Source organism: Pogoniulus pusillus, chromosome 13 (genome assembly GCF_015220805.1).
Source record: "Pogoniulus pusillus isolate bPogPus1 chromosome 13, bPogPus1.pri, whole genome shotgun sequence".
Taxonomy (NCBI): domain Eukaryota; kingdom Metazoa; phylum Chordata; class Aves; order Piciformes; family Lybiidae; genus Pogoniulus; species Pogoniulus pusillus.
In genome coordinates this window covers 17,093,569-17,108,578 of record NC_087276.1, presented here as the reverse complement: position 1 = coordinate 17,108,578, position 15,010 = coordinate 17,093,569, and the positions used below count along the sequence as shown (strand labels likewise).

The window sequence follows — 15,010 nt, the reverse complement described above, 5'->3', positions numbered from 1 at the left end:
GTTTGGAACATCTCCTCCAGGCTGGCTCCCCTCAGGGCTGCTGCCACCATCCAGCCCTCACTGCAGCTGCCCCTGAAACCACAGATCATGGTCTGGTGGTCATAGAATCAACCAGGTTGGAAGAGACTTCCAAGCTCGTCCAGCCCAGCCTAGCCTAGCCCCCAGCCCTGTCCAGTCAACTAGACCATGGCAGTAAGTGCCTCATCCAGGCTTTTCTTGAACATCTCCAGGGACAGTGACCCCACCCCTGGGCAGCCCATTCCAATGCCAATCATTCTCTCTAGGAAGAGCTTCCTCCTAACATCCAGCCTAAGCCTCCCCTGGCACTACTTGAGACTGTGTCTGCTGCTGGTTGGCTGGAAGAAGAGACCAACTCCACTTGGCTACAGCCTCCATGGAGGTGCTGGGCAGAAAGTTGCACTTGATGGGCTCAGAGGCCTTTTCCAACCTTCCTGCCTCTCTGACAGACTTGGTTCAGTGCTCTGCACCAGCTCCTCAAGTAGAGACCTCTGGGAACACACAACCCTCCCCAGATTCAGGAGCAGAGATGGACAAAGCCCCCAGACCCTGCTCCTGCCTGCCCACGCTCAGCTGGCATCATCAGGTCACTCTGGCCCGTGCTGCCCTTCAGCCCAGGCCCCCAGTGACACAACACCATGGATCTGAGAGGCTCCTTCCTGCAGGCAGCTCTGGGCAGTTCAGGCAACATGCCCCCGAGGGCAGCAGAGTGGCTGGCAGAGAACATCACTGACCAGAGCTGGTAAAGAGAGGGAGGTGAGCAGGCAGCCAGGGCTGATCTGCAGCACTGCAGTGCAGCACCTTCCAGCAGCTGCTGGCCTTGCTGGGAGCCTGGACAGGGCACTTCTGCAATACTGCATCCAGTCTGGGGCTCCCAGTTCCAGAGAGGCAGGGATCTGCTGCAGAGAGCCCCAGGGAGGTTAGAGGGATGCTGAAGAGGCTGGAACATCTCTGCTGTGAGGAGAAGCTGAGAGCCCTAGGGCTAGGTAGTCTGGAGAGAAGGCTGAGGGGACCTGAGCAGTGTCTATAGATATCTGAGGGGTGGGGGGCAAGAAGGAGGAGCTAGGCTCTGTTTGGTGGTGCCCTGTGATAGGACAAGGGGCACAATGTGGCACCCAGGAGGTTCCATCTGAGCAGGAGAAGAAAGTTGTTTGTTGTGAGGGTGCTGGAGGCCTGAGGCAGGCTGCACAGAGAGGTTGTAGAGTCTCCTTGTGTGGAGACTTTCCAGACCCACATGGATGTGTTCCTGTGTGCCCTACTCTGAGTGCTCCAGAGGTCCCTTCCAACACCCAGGGCACAGGCCAGACAGTGCAAGACCCTAGGATCCCTGAAGGAGGCCCCTGCTGAAGCTGTGTCTCTAGGCTGCCCTGGTCCTTGGAGCTGGGGTGAAGCAGGGGCCTTGGGGGGGTGCTTAAAACAACCAGTAAGCACTTTATTTCCATGAGCATGGTGGTTTAGTATCACAATGGAATGATGAGAAAACACCTAAAAAAACCAACCCCCAAAGAAGTCTCTGAGCCCCCCCCGACCGCGGGGAGGCTCTTCAAGGCAATTGGAACCACAAGGGAGTGACAGAAGTGCCAGAAGGAGTCTCAACATCACGAGGCTGCTCCTCAGGAGCCGGGCAGGGGCAGGCAGGTGGAATGAGACGAAGGTAAGAATGTCTGAAGTGGGCTTTGGCGCTTCTGCCCCACGGGCACCGCCGGGACAGCCCCGCAGAGGCCCCCGGACACGGCCCAGAGCCGCGCCCGAAGCAGCAGCAGCAGCAGAAGACAGCCCCAGCAGGAGGACTTCCCCTGCAGCTGAGATGCCCACTGACGGGGGAGGGGAGGGCGTTAAGACACATCCTGCAGCCAGCACCGACCCGGCTGGGGGCTGTTTGGGGCTGGGGAAGGGCAGAGGGAGGGGAGCGTGGTGCGTGAACCCGGGCGGGTGTGCCCGCGGTGGTGCCCTGCAGTCCTGCCACAGCCGGGGAGAGGAGCAGGCGGCGGCGAGAGGAGCCCCGGATCCGCTGCCCGCGGCGAGCGGGAGCCCGGAGCGGCGGCTATAGCTTCACAGTGCCCGGGGGCAGGCTGTCGTTGCACAGCCGGTAGTAGCGCAGGTCGTTCACCAGCCGGTGCACGCTCTGGGTGAAGGAGGGCAGGTCCTGCAAGAGAGGGCACAGCAGCTCCGCTGCAGCACACAGCACGCCTCAGTCCTCCCCTCCACGGCCTCAGCCCAGCCTCCTCCCGGCTGCCCCGGGACTGGCAGAGGAAGCAGAGGCTGCTCCACAGCCGCCCCATGCAGAGGGAGTCACAGCGTGGCTTGAGGTGGGAGGGACCTGCAAGATCAGCCAGTGCCAACCCCCCTGCCAGGGCAGGGACACCTCTCACCAGCTCAGGGCCTCATCCAGCCTGAACACCCTCTTGGGCAACCTGTGGCAGCTCCTCACTGTGCACTCAGGCCACAACACAACCACCTGCAGCAGCAGCTGCTCACCAAGACCCTGCCAAGGACGCTGGGTACTCAGGGCTGGTCCTCCTCAAGAGTTTTCCAGGCTGCAGTGAGCCTCTCAAGGTTGTTTCCCTGTCCTCAGCCTTGGTCTTCAGATGGGATCAGACGTTACAGAGTGGATTACAGAACCACAGTGCTTGGAAAGCACCTTTAAGATCATCCAAGTCCAACCATTGTCTGCCTCTGCCAGGGCCACTACTACACCACACCAAGATGGGCATTCAAATACACTCAGGGATGGGAACTCAGCCAACCTCCCTGGGCAGCCTGTGCCAGGGCTTCACAGCCCTTTAGGCACAGAAGATTTTCCTTGTGTCCAAACTAAAACTTCCCTGGTGCCATTTCCTCTGGTCCTGTCAGCTGTGACTTGTGCTGAGAGACCAACTCCCACCTGGTGCCAACCTGCTTTCACATGCAACTGGATAAGTTCTCACATCTTGGCACAGGCTGCCCAGGGAGGTGGTGGAGTGCCCACCCCAGAGGTGGTTCCCAGAGGCGGTTCCCAGAGGCAGAGCTGTGATGCTGAGGGCCATGGCTTAGCCCCAGCCTTGGCAGAGCTGCAGAATGGTTGGGCTGGAGGAGCTGGAAGGGCTTTGCCAACCCAAACCATGCTGTGATTCTACTCCATGATTCCATCACCTCCCACAGGAAAGGAACCACTCCAGGGTCAGGCAAGCTTCAGCAGGTGGAAGCCACAACTTGCTGCCCTGCCACAGTGCCCCTCAGGGAGATTGGAGACCTCCCCCAATTTGCTCCATACACACAGGAGAGGTTTGAAAGAACTCAGCCACTGCAGCTGCTCTGCTCTTGCCTGCGCTGCAACCCAAACATCTGGCAGCAGCTGCAGTGAGCTTTTGGCAAGGCTCTGAGTATCCCCCTGCAGAAAATTTCAGCCCAGCCCTGTGAAAGCTGCTCCAGGGAACATGTCCCAACCTGCCACTGCATCCAGCAGCCTGAGAGACAGAATCATGGAACTGGTTGGGTTGGAAGAGACCTTTAAGGCCAACATGCCCAAGCCTTACCCCAGCCCTGCCAGGGCACCACCAAACCAGGGCCCTCAGCACCACAGCTGCACAGCTCTGAAACCCTTCCAGGCATGGGCGCTTTGCCACTGTCCTGGGCAGCCTGGGCCAGGCCTGCACAACCCTCAAGGGGACAAACTGTTTCTCATGGCCAACCTGAACCTCCCCAAGGGCAGTTTGAGGCCAGTTCCCCTTGTCCTGTTGCTTCTTCCATGGAAGCAGAGCCCAACCCCAGCTGGCTGCAGCCTCCTTTTAGGGAGCTGCAGAGAGCAATGAGCTCTGCCCTCAGCCTCCTCTTCTCCAGGCTGCACTCTTCCAGCTCCCTCAGCTGCTCCTTCCCAGCCCTGCTCTCCAGACCCTTCCCCAGCTCTGTTGCTTTCTCTGGCCCTGCTCCAGCTCCTCAGTGTCCTTCTGGGAGTGACTGGCTCAGAACTAAACCAAATACTCAAGCTGTGGCCTCATCAGTACCTAGTCCAGGGGCACAATCCCTGCCCTGCTCCTGCTGCCATACCACTGCTGACACAAGGTCAGGTACCTCTTCTGCCACCTACACAGAAAAGTCCTTTCCTGGGCACTGCTGAGCCTCGAAGTGTCTAGAAAAGAAGTTCCTGCCTGCAGCTACTGCCCTCAGGAGCTCCAGCTCCCTGCCAACTCCCTGCCAGCGTGTTCTCACCAAGGCACCGCTGCTGCAGCACTGCCCACTCCTTACCCTGTCCATCTTGAAATTCCTGCCCAGCACATTCTTCTGGTTGGAGTCCACCCCATCACAGCTGGCCAGGAACTCGGGCAGGAAGGCAGAGTAGAAGCCATCGAAGTCCACCGAGGCCATGTTGTAGGTGGCAATGCCAATCTCCTCCTGCAGCAGGTCATGCGACTTGTGCACCAGCACCTGCAGCAGCACGTTGATGAACTGGAACAGCATGGTGGTCCTGAAGATCTTCTGCACAGAGAGCAGCACACCCTCAGGGGCTGCACAGCCAGCACAGGGCCTCGGCAGCTCAGCAGGCACAGGCCCAGCCTGCCTGCACTGGGGCACTGCAGCGGTGGCAACTTCGGAGCCCCCAGTGGACACAGACAGCACTGCCCAGGGCACGCCAAGGCCACCAAGGGGCTGGGAGGTCAGTGGTGAGCCCACAGCCAGCCTCTGCCTCATGTTTTCAGCACTGGCATTTCAGCCCCACTCAAACCCCAGGCAGTGCTGGCCCTGCTCAGGGCTCCTGCCAGCCAGGGTCTGGAGTCTGCACAGGCAGCTGGTGCCAGGAGGGGCTGACCTCCAGCTGTGCCCACAGCTGCAAACCCAAAAGCTCTGCTGTCACAGCCTGAGCAGAGGGGCAAGGCCTCACGTTCCAACCTTCACCCCACCTGACAGCAGTCAACAGGTCCAGCTCAGAGGGTCTGGAGGATGGGTCCCACATGACAGCAATGGAGACAAGCACCTGGCAGGGACATGACTGCAGATGCCCAGAGGAGAACACTGCAGGGCCCCACCCACTGCTGCTGACCCTGGGCTCTGCTTCCTCATGCTGCACTGTCACTGTGTATGTCCTTTGCTTCCCCTCAGGAGGGAACACAGCAAGGCTCTGTTTTGACTGCCTGGAGCTGGGTGGGATCCCTCCTTTGTCCACCACAGCAGTATCAAGTTGGTGCTGATGCCACTCTGGTCAGCAACGCAGCCAGAGCACAGCAGACGAGCGCAGGCTGAGCCTTAGCAGCCATCAGGACCTGCCCTACAGCTTCGGGGAGGCTTAAATCAAGTCTGAGAAAAGGCTCCTGCTGTTAGCAAGCCCCAGGCCCCACCTTGTGGTACAGCTTCTGCTTGGTGTTGAGCGTCTCCAGGTAGAAGAGGTTCTGCTTGAAGAGGTGGATGTCAGGCTGCAGGAAGGACTGCCCAAACGCCTGCAAGCACAGCACAGGGGCACTGCCACAGAGCCTCCTCCAGAACCACACAGTGCTTCAGCTTGGGAGGCACCCTCCAAGGGCACCTTGGCCAAGCCCCTGCGGGCAGCAGGGACACCTCCAGCTACAGCAGGCTGCCCAGGGCCACATCCAGTCTGACCCTGAATGTCTCCAGGGCTGGAGCCTCAACTACACCTCAGGGCAGCCTGTGCTAGTCTCTCCCCACCCTCACTGTACACAATTTCCTTCTGGTGTCCAAGCCAGCTCTGCCCTGCTCCAGTTCCAAACCACTGTCCCTTGTCCTGTCACTCCCAGCCCTTGTCAGAAGTCCCTCCCCAGCCTGTCTACAGGTCCCCTGCAGATATTGAAATGCAGCCCTGAGGTCTCCCTGCAGCCTTCTCCAGGCTGCTCAGCCCCAGCTCTCCCAGCCTGTCCCCACAGGGAGGTTCTCCAGCCCCTGACCACCTTGGCAGACTTGTGAGGACACTGTGCAAGTGGTTTGCTTTCCAGTGGGTGCTGCATAAAGGCCTCCCTCAGGCCCCAGCCCAGCCTCCACCCAGCGCCCTGCCCCGTGCAGCCTGTGCTCCACGCCGGTGGCAGGCTGGGCACAGCAGCGGGGCACAGGAGGGTAACTACCTGCATGATGGCACTGAACTGTGCCTCGTTCTCCACCTGCTCGTCGGGCAGCCCGCGCTGCACGCTGGCCAGCACGCTGGAGCGGAAGAAGTAGCGCCAGTTGTGGTGCAGCACCCGGAACAGCAGCTCGAACAGCTCTGCCTTCACGTCGGGAGAGGAGCGCTGCGGGGCGGGACACGGCTCAGCTACCGCCCGCCGCCGCTCTGCAGCACCAAAGCCTTCACACCGAGAAGGCACCGAGCTCAGCAGCCATTGGGTCATGCCAAGCACCCCCCATCGGGTGCTGCATTTGCCCTCCTGCCCCGGGCACGTTTGCAGCTGGGGCCTCTCCTGACAATTCCTCACCAAACCCTCCCCCCGACACTGCTTCCAGTTCCCTCTGCCTGGGCACCATCCCTGCACAGGGACTGACATCTACAGCTCTTGGAAAGCCAAGAGTCTCCCAACACTGCTTCCAGTTCCCTCTGCCTGGGCACCATCCCTGCACAGGGACTGACATCTACAGCTCTTGGAAAGCCAAGAGTCTCCCAACACTGCTTCCAGTTCCCTCTGCCTGGGCACCATCCCTGCACAGGGACTGACATCTACAGCTCTTGGAAAGCCAAGAGTCTCCCAACACTGCTTCCAGTTCCCTCTGCCTGGGCACCATCCCTGCACAGGGACTGACATCTACAGCTCTTGGAAAGCCAAGAGTCTCCCAACACTGCTTCCAGTTCCCTCTGCCTGGGCACCATCCCTGCACAGGGACTGACATCTACAGCTCTTGGAAAGCCAAGAGTCTCCCAACACTGCTTCCAGTTCCCTCTGCCTGGGCACCATCCCTGTGCAGGGACTGACATCTACAGCTCTTGGAAAGCCCAGAGCCTCCCGACACTGCTTCCAGTTCCCTCTGCCTGGGCACCATCCCTGCACAGGGACTGACATCTACAGCTCTTGGAAAGCCAAGAGCCTCCCAACACTGCTTCCAGTTCCCTCTGCCTGGGCACCATCCCTGTGCAGGGACTGACATCTACAGCTCTTGGAAAGCCAAGAGCTAAGGAGCTTCCAAGCTCCCCCAGCCCAGAAGGCCCTGCCCTGCCCTACCTCAGCAATGATGGGGTACACCTGCTCCATGCACAGCGAGATGACACTGGGCAGAAAGGGCTTGAGAACTTGGCCTGGCTCTTGCACCACCACCTGCAGGATCTTCAGGAACTTCTCCACCACCCGGCAGCCAGTGCTGCCCTCGTGCAGGATGCTCTCTGCCAGCTGCTCCCTGCAATGCAGAGCACCATGGCATAGGAACCTGCCCAGAGGTCTGCACCCTGAGCCAACACAAGGCACAGCCTTTCAACTGCTCAAGCAATAGAGGCCAAGTGCATGGAACCACAGAAGGGAGCCAGGTCTGACAGTGATGGCTGCAGAAGCCTCAGATCTTGGCTGGGATCTAACCCAGAGTGAGAGAGTCCAGCTGGAAATGGGGCAGGGCCCTGCTGTGTGATCACTTCCCAAGATGAATCATCCTGGGGGTAAGGAAGAGGTGAGCAGCATGGAGCAGTACCTGGTGAACATGTTGAGGAAGGTCTGTATGATCTGCTCAGTGAAAGACACTCCCATCTGCACCCTGAGGCCTTGGAACAGGGTGAGGAAGAAGCTCAGCATCTCGTCTGTCACATCTAGGGTCAGAAGAGGCAAGCAGAAAGCAGGTGTCAAGGTCCCATCCAAGTGCAGAAGAAGCATTTCAGGTGAGGGTTGCTCCTTCTGTGCAGGGAGAGCCTTATTCACCGTGGGAGATTCAGCAGCAGGACCTGGCACTGAGAACTGAGACCTCTGCAAGCAAAACTGCTTCTCAGAGCCATGGAATGGAAGGGACCTTCAAGACCACCCAGTGACAACGCCCTTGCCATGGACAGAGACGCCTTTCACCAGCACAGGTTGCTCAAGGCCTCATCCAGCCTGGCCTTCAATATCTCCAGGGAGGTTGTGGATCACAGATCCATTATTTAATCCACAACCTCCCTGGGCAATCTGTGCCAATCTCTCCCCATCCTCACTATCAAGAATTTCTCCCTCCTCTCCACTCTCAGTCTCCCCTCTCCCAGCTCAAAGCCATTGTCCCTCATTCTAGCACTCCCAGCCCTTGTCCAAAGTTCCTCCCCAGATTTCCTAAAGCCCTTTCAGGTCCTGGAGGGCTGAACTGAGGTCTGCCTGGAGCCTTCTCTTCTCCAGCCTGACAGCCCCAGCTCTCCCCATAGAGGAGGTTCTCCAGCCTCTGATCATCTTTGAGGGCTCCTCTAGACCCTCTCCAGCAGTTCCATGCCCACCCAGGCACCAGAAGTGACCTGGATGCTATCAGCCAGGTCCTTAGCCTGCTCTGCCTACAGGGAGTGCTTGGAGTAAGCCGTGCTGATGGCCTGGGCTGATCTCCAGCAGCTCACTGCTTGCAGAGGGTTACCAGGAAGCAGAAGGAAGTCCAGAAGAGCCACACAGCCTGGACTGGCTGGCAGACAGAACCCAGCTTCTTCATGGTTTCTGGCAGGAACTGCAAAGAGCCTTCTACCTTCAGCAGCCATCCTCAGCACATGGCAATGCAGCTGGCAGAGCAGCACCGTAGCCAGGTCTGCACCAGTCCCACCACTGCTGCAGAGCCATGGGGGAAGATCATCCACTTCCAACCTCCTGCCACAGGCAGGGACACCTCCCACCAGCACATGGTGCTCAAGGCATCATCCACCTGGCCTTCAACACCTACCTGGGCAACCTGTGCCAGTCTCTCCCCACCCTCACTGCAAACAATCTCTTCCTCCTCTTCACTCTCAGTCTCCCCTCTCCCAGCTCAAAGCCATTGTCACTTGGTCTTGGCACTCCCAGCCCTTGTCCCAAGTCCCTCCCCAGCTCTCCTACAGCCCCCACCACAGGAAGTGGAGGGCAGAGATCTTCCTTCCCTCTGGATCCAGCCCAGCCCAGAGCTCACACAGCCCACAGGGCCAGCAGCAGGCCCCGGGGCTGGTGGGCAGGAGGTGTTAGCAGCTAAAGCTACTCACAGCAGCAGAGCCTGTGCCATGGTTATACCTGACTGATGAATGAAAGCTGGGAAGAGGGCAAGTGAGACCTGCACGGATTCTTGCAGCGACTGGTAGCAGATCTGCCGAGACTTGGTGGACTCTCCTGAGATGCTCTCCACAATGTCCTCTAGAACACTGAGTGTCTGGTGGATGATCACTTTGGCTGCAAAGGAACAGAGCTGATCAGAGACACAACATGGATCAGGCTGGAAGTAACCTCAGAGCTCTTCTGCTCCAACCCCCTGCCGTGCCCAGGGACACCTCTCAGCTAGATTAAGCTGCTCGAGGCCTCATCCAACCTGGCCTTGGACACCCTCAGGCAGGAGGCAGCCACAGCTTTTCTGGGCAGCCTGTGCCAGACTCTCACCACCCTCACATTGGACAACTTCTTCCTTAGCTCCACTCTAACCCTGCTCTGCCTCAGCTCCAAACCATTCCCCCTTGGCCTGATTCAAACACCCTCAGCAGAAGTCCTCTGCAGTTGGAGGAAGATTTTCTTTCCTGCCAGAGTGGTCAGGGACTGTTCCCAGGCTGCCCAGGGAGGTGGTGGAGTCCCCATCCCTGGAGGTGTTCCACAAATGTGTGGCCATGGCACTTGGGGACAGGGTTTGGTGGCCATGGTGGAGTTGTGTTGAAGGTTGGAATTCATGACCTTGGAGGTCTCTTTCAACCAAACCAATTCTGTGATGGCATTTTGGTAGCAGAGTTCCCAGGCAGCTCTCCACACACTCACAGAAGAAAGGTCTCTAAAGCAAACACAAACTGCTCCTGTCCTGTCTGAGCCTCCCTGGTGCCTCCTCTCAGCAGCCAGAAGCCCCCAGACCCCTGGTACTTACTGTCCTCCAGCTGCAGCTTCCTGTGTGGCAGGCTGGCAGTGGGTTTGAGCTGTCGGTAGTCCCTGGTGAGGGCAGAGATGAGGCTGGCATGGTTGGTGGAGCGCATGGCCCACTGCTGCTCGCTCTCGGGCAGGTTGGGCCAGGGCAGCAGCAAGACATTGGACAGAGCTCTGCACACCAGCACCTGGGCCTGCAAACACCCAGAGGGCAAGCAGAGAGACAGGGGTCAGCAGTTTGCCATCCAGGGTGTGGGAGAGCACAGCCCTGCAGTGGCCCTTCACAGACTCGTAGACTGCATCGGGCTGGAAGGGACCCTCCAAGGGCAATCCTGACCAAGGCCTGCAGGCAGCAGGGACACCTCCAGCCAGAGCAGGCTGCACAGGGACACAGCAAGGCTGAGCTTCAGTGTCTCCAGGGATGGCCTCAACTGCCTCTCTGGGCAGCCTGTACCAGTCTTTCCCCACCCTCACTGTGCAGAGCTTCCTCCTGGTGTCCAACCTAACTCTGCCCTGCTCCACTTCCAAACCATTGCCCTCAGCCTGTCCCCACAGGTCCTTCTGAACAGTCCCTCCCCAGCCTGCCTGCAGGTCCCCTTTAGGCACTGGCAGGCTGCTCTAAGGTCTCCCTGGAGCCTTCTCTTCTCCAGGCTGAACAGCCCCAACTCTCATCTTTGAATGTTTCCAGGGACAGGGTCTCTGCCACCTCCCTGTACATCCTGTGCCAGTCTCTTCCCACCCTCACTAAGCAGAATTTCCTCCTGGTATCCAACCTAAACCTGCCCTACTCCAACTCTGGGCTGTCTCCCAGCAGTGCTTGCTTGCTGTTTGAGGAAAGAGCCCAACTGGAGCCAGCAGCTCTGTAAGGCAAGAGCAGCAATGCTCCATGAGTGCCAGGCTGGAGGCAGCTCCCAGTTCTTCCCAGGGGTGCTAGGCCTGACCTCCATCACCCAGCGATGCTGCCACTTCACCCTGCCTGCTTCATACTGCTCCTGTGCAGGACACAGCTTGGGCCTCCAACCCAGCACACAACACAACCATGTCCCAGTCTCCACCTTCTGCAGCAGAACCACAAACTTGCACTGAGGGGAGGGGAATGTTCACAGCAGACTCACTGTATGGCAGAGCCAGGGCGGGGAAGGGATTGTGCCCCCAGACTGGGCACTGGGGAGGCCACAGCTCAAACCATGGGGCCAGCTCTGGGGCTCTCACTCCCAGGACACTGAGGGGCTGGAGCAGGGCCAGAGAAGGGCAACAGAGCTGGGGAGGAGCAGCTGAGACAGCTCAGGTGTTGAGCCTGGAGAAGAGGAGGCTGAGGGCAGAGCTCATTGCTCTCTACAGCTCCCTGAGAGGAGGCTGCAGCCAGCTGGGGGTTGGGCTCTGCTCCCTAGTCTCAAGGGATAGAAAGAGAGGAACTGTCCTGAAACTGTGGCAAGGGAGGTTTAGGTTGGACATGAGAAGAAACTTCTCTAAAAGGGTTCTTAAGCCTGGCCCAGGCTGCCTCGGGAAGTGGCTGAACGCTCATCCCTGGAGGTATTTGAGGGCCATGGCTCAGCCTGAGCAGAGTTAGAGAATGGTTGGACTGGAGGAGCTGAAAGGGCTCTGGCAGCCCAAACGAGTCTGTGATTCCATCCTCTCATCAGCTGTGCTAAGAGAAGGCAGAGCAGGGAGTGCCAGCAGGAGAAAGGATGCAGCTGCAGGAGTGACTGGCTTTCCCCTTACATTGGTTGGCAGCTGAACATGAGTCAGCAGCGTGCTCAGGTGGCCAAGAAGGTCAATGGCATCCTGGCCTGCATCAGGAACAGTGTGGCCAGCAGGACCAGGACAGTCTTTCTGCCTCTGTACTCAGCACTGGTCAGGCCACACCTTGCGTGCTGTGTCCAGTTCTGGGTCCCTGTTTGAGAAAGATGTTGAGGTGCTGGAATGTGCCCAGAGAAGGGCAGCAAGGCTGGTGAGGGGCCTGGAGCACAGCCCTGTGAGGAGAGGCTGAGGCAGCTGGGGGTGTGCATCCTGCAAAAGAGGAGGCTCAGGGCAGAGCTCATTGCTGTCTACAGCTACCTGAAAGGAGGTTGTAGCCAGGTGGGGTTGGGCTCTTCTCCCAGGCAACCAGCAATAGAACAAGAGGACACAGCCTCAAGCTGTGCCAGGGCAGGTTCAGGCTAGATATTAGGAAGAAGCTCTCACAGAGAGAGTGATTGGCATTGGAATGGGCTGCCTGGGGAGGTGGTGGAGTCCCCAGCCCTGGAGGTGTTTAAGAGGAGGCTGGATGAGGCACTTAGGGCCAGAGTTTAGTTAATTAGAAGGGTCAGGTGATAGGTTGGACTCTGTGATCTCAGAGGTCTTTTCCAACCTGGTTAGTTCTGTGGTTCTGTGATTCTTCTGAGGCTGCACTCTGCTGCAGCAAGCCCTGAGGCCCAGGTGCCCAGAGAGCAGCTGTGCAGGGCTTACCTTGTCAGGGAGGCGCTGGGCTGAGGGGTCTGTGACCCTGTTGAAGACCTTCTGCACAGCTGGGATGCTGATCAGGAACACCGGGCGCACCGTGGTGGCCAGGGATACCAGCAGGTGGCACGCAGACAGCAGCAGCTTCTCCTGCACCTGCAAGAGAGGGTGGTCAGGCTGCCCAGGAGCGCCAATGCCACGCAGAACCACACCTGGCATGCTGCTGTGGGGCAGCGTGGGGACCTGCTGCTGCCAGATCTACACCAGCAAGGCTGTGGTCAGTGTGAGCAGCACAGGGTGCACCAGAGCAGAGCTCAACTCCCCTAGCACCAGGGAAGACATTTCCCCACATTAAGCTATGTACACCCACTCAGGTTGAGTGTAGAGAGAGAGTCCTGGGCACTGGTGAGGGCACAGCTGGAATCCTGGGGTCAGTTTTGGGCCTCTCACTTCCAGAAGGACACTGAGGGGCTGGAGCAGGGCCAGAGAAGGGCAACAGAGCTGGGGAAGGATCTAGAGAGCAGGGCTGGGGAGGAGCAGCTGAGGGAGCTGGGGGTGTTGTGTCTGGAAGAGGCTGAGGGCAGAGCTCATTGCTCTCTACAGCTCCCTAAAAGTAGGCTGCAGCCAGTTGGGGGTTGGGCTCTGCTCTCTAGGAACAGGGGACAGAGTGAGAGGAAATGGGCTCAAGCTGCCCTGGGGGAGGTTCAGGTTGGCCAGGAGGAACAGTTTGTTCCCCTTGAGGGTTGTCCAGGCCTAGCCCAGGCTGCCCAGGGCAGTGGTGGAGTCCCCATGCCTGGAGGGGTTTCAGAGCTGTGTAGCTGTGGTGCTGAGGGCCATGGCTCAGTGGTGCCCTGGCAGGGCTGGGTTAGGGGTTGGCTTTGATGACCTTGGAGGTCTCTTCCAAGCCAAACAGCTGTGCTTAGCTTGACAGCAGCCTCCCCTCCAGCTCTCTTAGTCTCACCCTCCGCAAAGCCTCTGCCACGGCTCTGTGGCACGGACTTGCAGCTCCCATCCTGGGTCCCACCCATGTGGCATGGAGCAAATGACACAACAGAAGAGCCCTGCCCCTGCAGGGTGGGCAGAGGGGCAGCCCTGTGGAGGTACCTTGGAGCTGATGAGGGGGGTGATGGCCTCCAGGGCGGTGGAGATGAGGGAGACGAACTGCTGCGGGCTCTGGCGGTGAACCTCGCCGTAGAACTGCGCCAGCCAGTGGGCATAGGCCTGCAGGGCTGCCAGCGACTGGGCATGCCTGGGGAGCACAGCAGGGCACACCTTAGCCTTGGCACGCTGGCACAGGTTTGCCCAGGGAAGCTGTGGATCACATGTGGATCCATGACCTTCTGGGAGGTTGGATGGGACCTTGAGTGACCTGGGCTAGCAGGAGGTGCCCCTGCACATGGCATCTTTGATGTCCCTTCCAACTCAATCCCTTCTGTGAGTCTATGACATAAGGGCCACATGCAGGACAGCTGCAGAAGGGCACAGGTGCTGGGCATGGTGATATATTGTGAGGGTGCTGGAGCCCTGCAGCAGGCTGCCTGGAGAGTTTCCAGACCCAGCTGCATATGCTCCTGTGTGACCTTGCTCCGGCAGGGGGGTTGGACCCAATCTCTAGAGGTCCCTTCCACACCCCCCCCCTCCTCATTCTGTGGCTTTCAGACAGAGCTGAGGGCTGCTACCACAATTCCCTGCTTGTGGCCACAGCTCTACATTAGAGCTTTGAGTCAGGACCTCTGTGTGGGAGCACACAAAAGGGAGTCCTGCAAACATTTAGCACCTCCTGGCCTTTGCTAAGGCAGGAGCAGAAAATGGATCCTCTAACCTGAGCAGTACCATAGTGTCACCTTCTGGATGAAGGCATCCACCTGATCCAAGCTGCTGGTGTGAAGAGGCAAAGACTTGAGCCCCTTGGGCTAGGAAAATCAACTGCTGCCTGAGCCCCAGGCCTGGATTTGGTGGCCAAAAAATCCCTCAGCTGGAACAGGAGCAGACAGTAGGGTTGGAACACCACTGCTGGGACACCTCTGCTTTAGTGACCCTGCACAGGAACTGCTGGCACAGGGCTTTGCTTTTACCCCTCTCCTGCTTTCAACACCCTGCTTTTGCTGTTTGCATTTCTCCTGCTTTTACAAAACCCTCCTGGGTTCACTCAGTTTTCACTCCTCCCTTTTCCCCCTCCTCCTTTTCCTCACAGAATCACACAGAATGGTTTGGGTTGGAAAACTCATCCAGCCCAACCTCCTACACTCAGCAAGGACATCCTCCACTACAGCAGGTTGCCCAGAGCCCTGTCCAGCCTCACCTTGGGTATCTCCAGGCATGAGGCCTCAACCACCTCCCTGGGCAACTTGCTGCAGTGTTCCAGCAGCCTCCTGCTGCAGAACTTGTTCCTTACAACCAATCTCAATCTGCTCTGCTCTCATTTCAAACCATTGCCCCTGGCCCTGCAGGCCTTTGGGCAGAGTTCCTGTGCAGCCTGCTTGTAGCCCCTTCAGGCTGCTGGCTGGAAGGGTTGCTCCAAGGTCTCTCTGGAGTCTTCTCTTCTCCAGGTTGAACAACCCCAGCTCCCTCAGCCTGTCTCCTCCTTTTACTCCTCCTTTCACCCTCCTGCTTTCACTCCCCTGTCAGGT

The 15,010-nt window shown here is 58.6% G+C and overlaps 1 protein-coding gene across 3 annotated transcripts in view; it reads right to left on the bottom strand.

Annotated features, from left to right (window-relative positions):
• Window positions 1-1,429: 1,429 nt before the first annotated feature.
• Window positions 1,430-15,010, bottom strand: part of XPO6 (exportin 6) — a 50,196-nt gene continuing 36,615 nt past the window's right edge. For all 3 annotated transcript variants that reach the window (XM_064153242.1, XM_064153243.1, XM_064153244.1), the window contains 10 exons: window positions 13,485-13,629; window positions 12,390-12,536; window positions 9,946-10,135; window positions 9,117-9,272; window positions 7,606-7,720; window positions 7,149-7,320; window positions 6,066-6,227; window positions 5,331-5,429; window positions 4,243-4,473; window positions 1,430-2,164 (listed from right to left, as the gene is read on the bottom strand). In XM_064153242.1, the coding sequence (XP_064009312.1) occupies window positions 2,063-2,164; window positions 4,243-4,473; window positions 5,331-5,429; window positions 6,066-6,227; window positions 7,149-7,320; window positions 7,606-7,720; window positions 9,117-9,272; window positions 9,946-10,135; window positions 12,390-12,536; window positions 13,485-13,629 (1,519 nt within the window). In that variant the 3' untranslated portion in view covers window positions 1,430-2,062. The remainder of the gene's footprint in view (window positions 2,165-4,242; window positions 4,474-5,330; window positions 5,430-6,065; window positions 6,228-7,148; window positions 7,321-7,605; window positions 7,721-9,116; window positions 9,273-9,945; window positions 10,136-12,389; window positions 12,537-13,484; window positions 13,630-15,010) is intronic.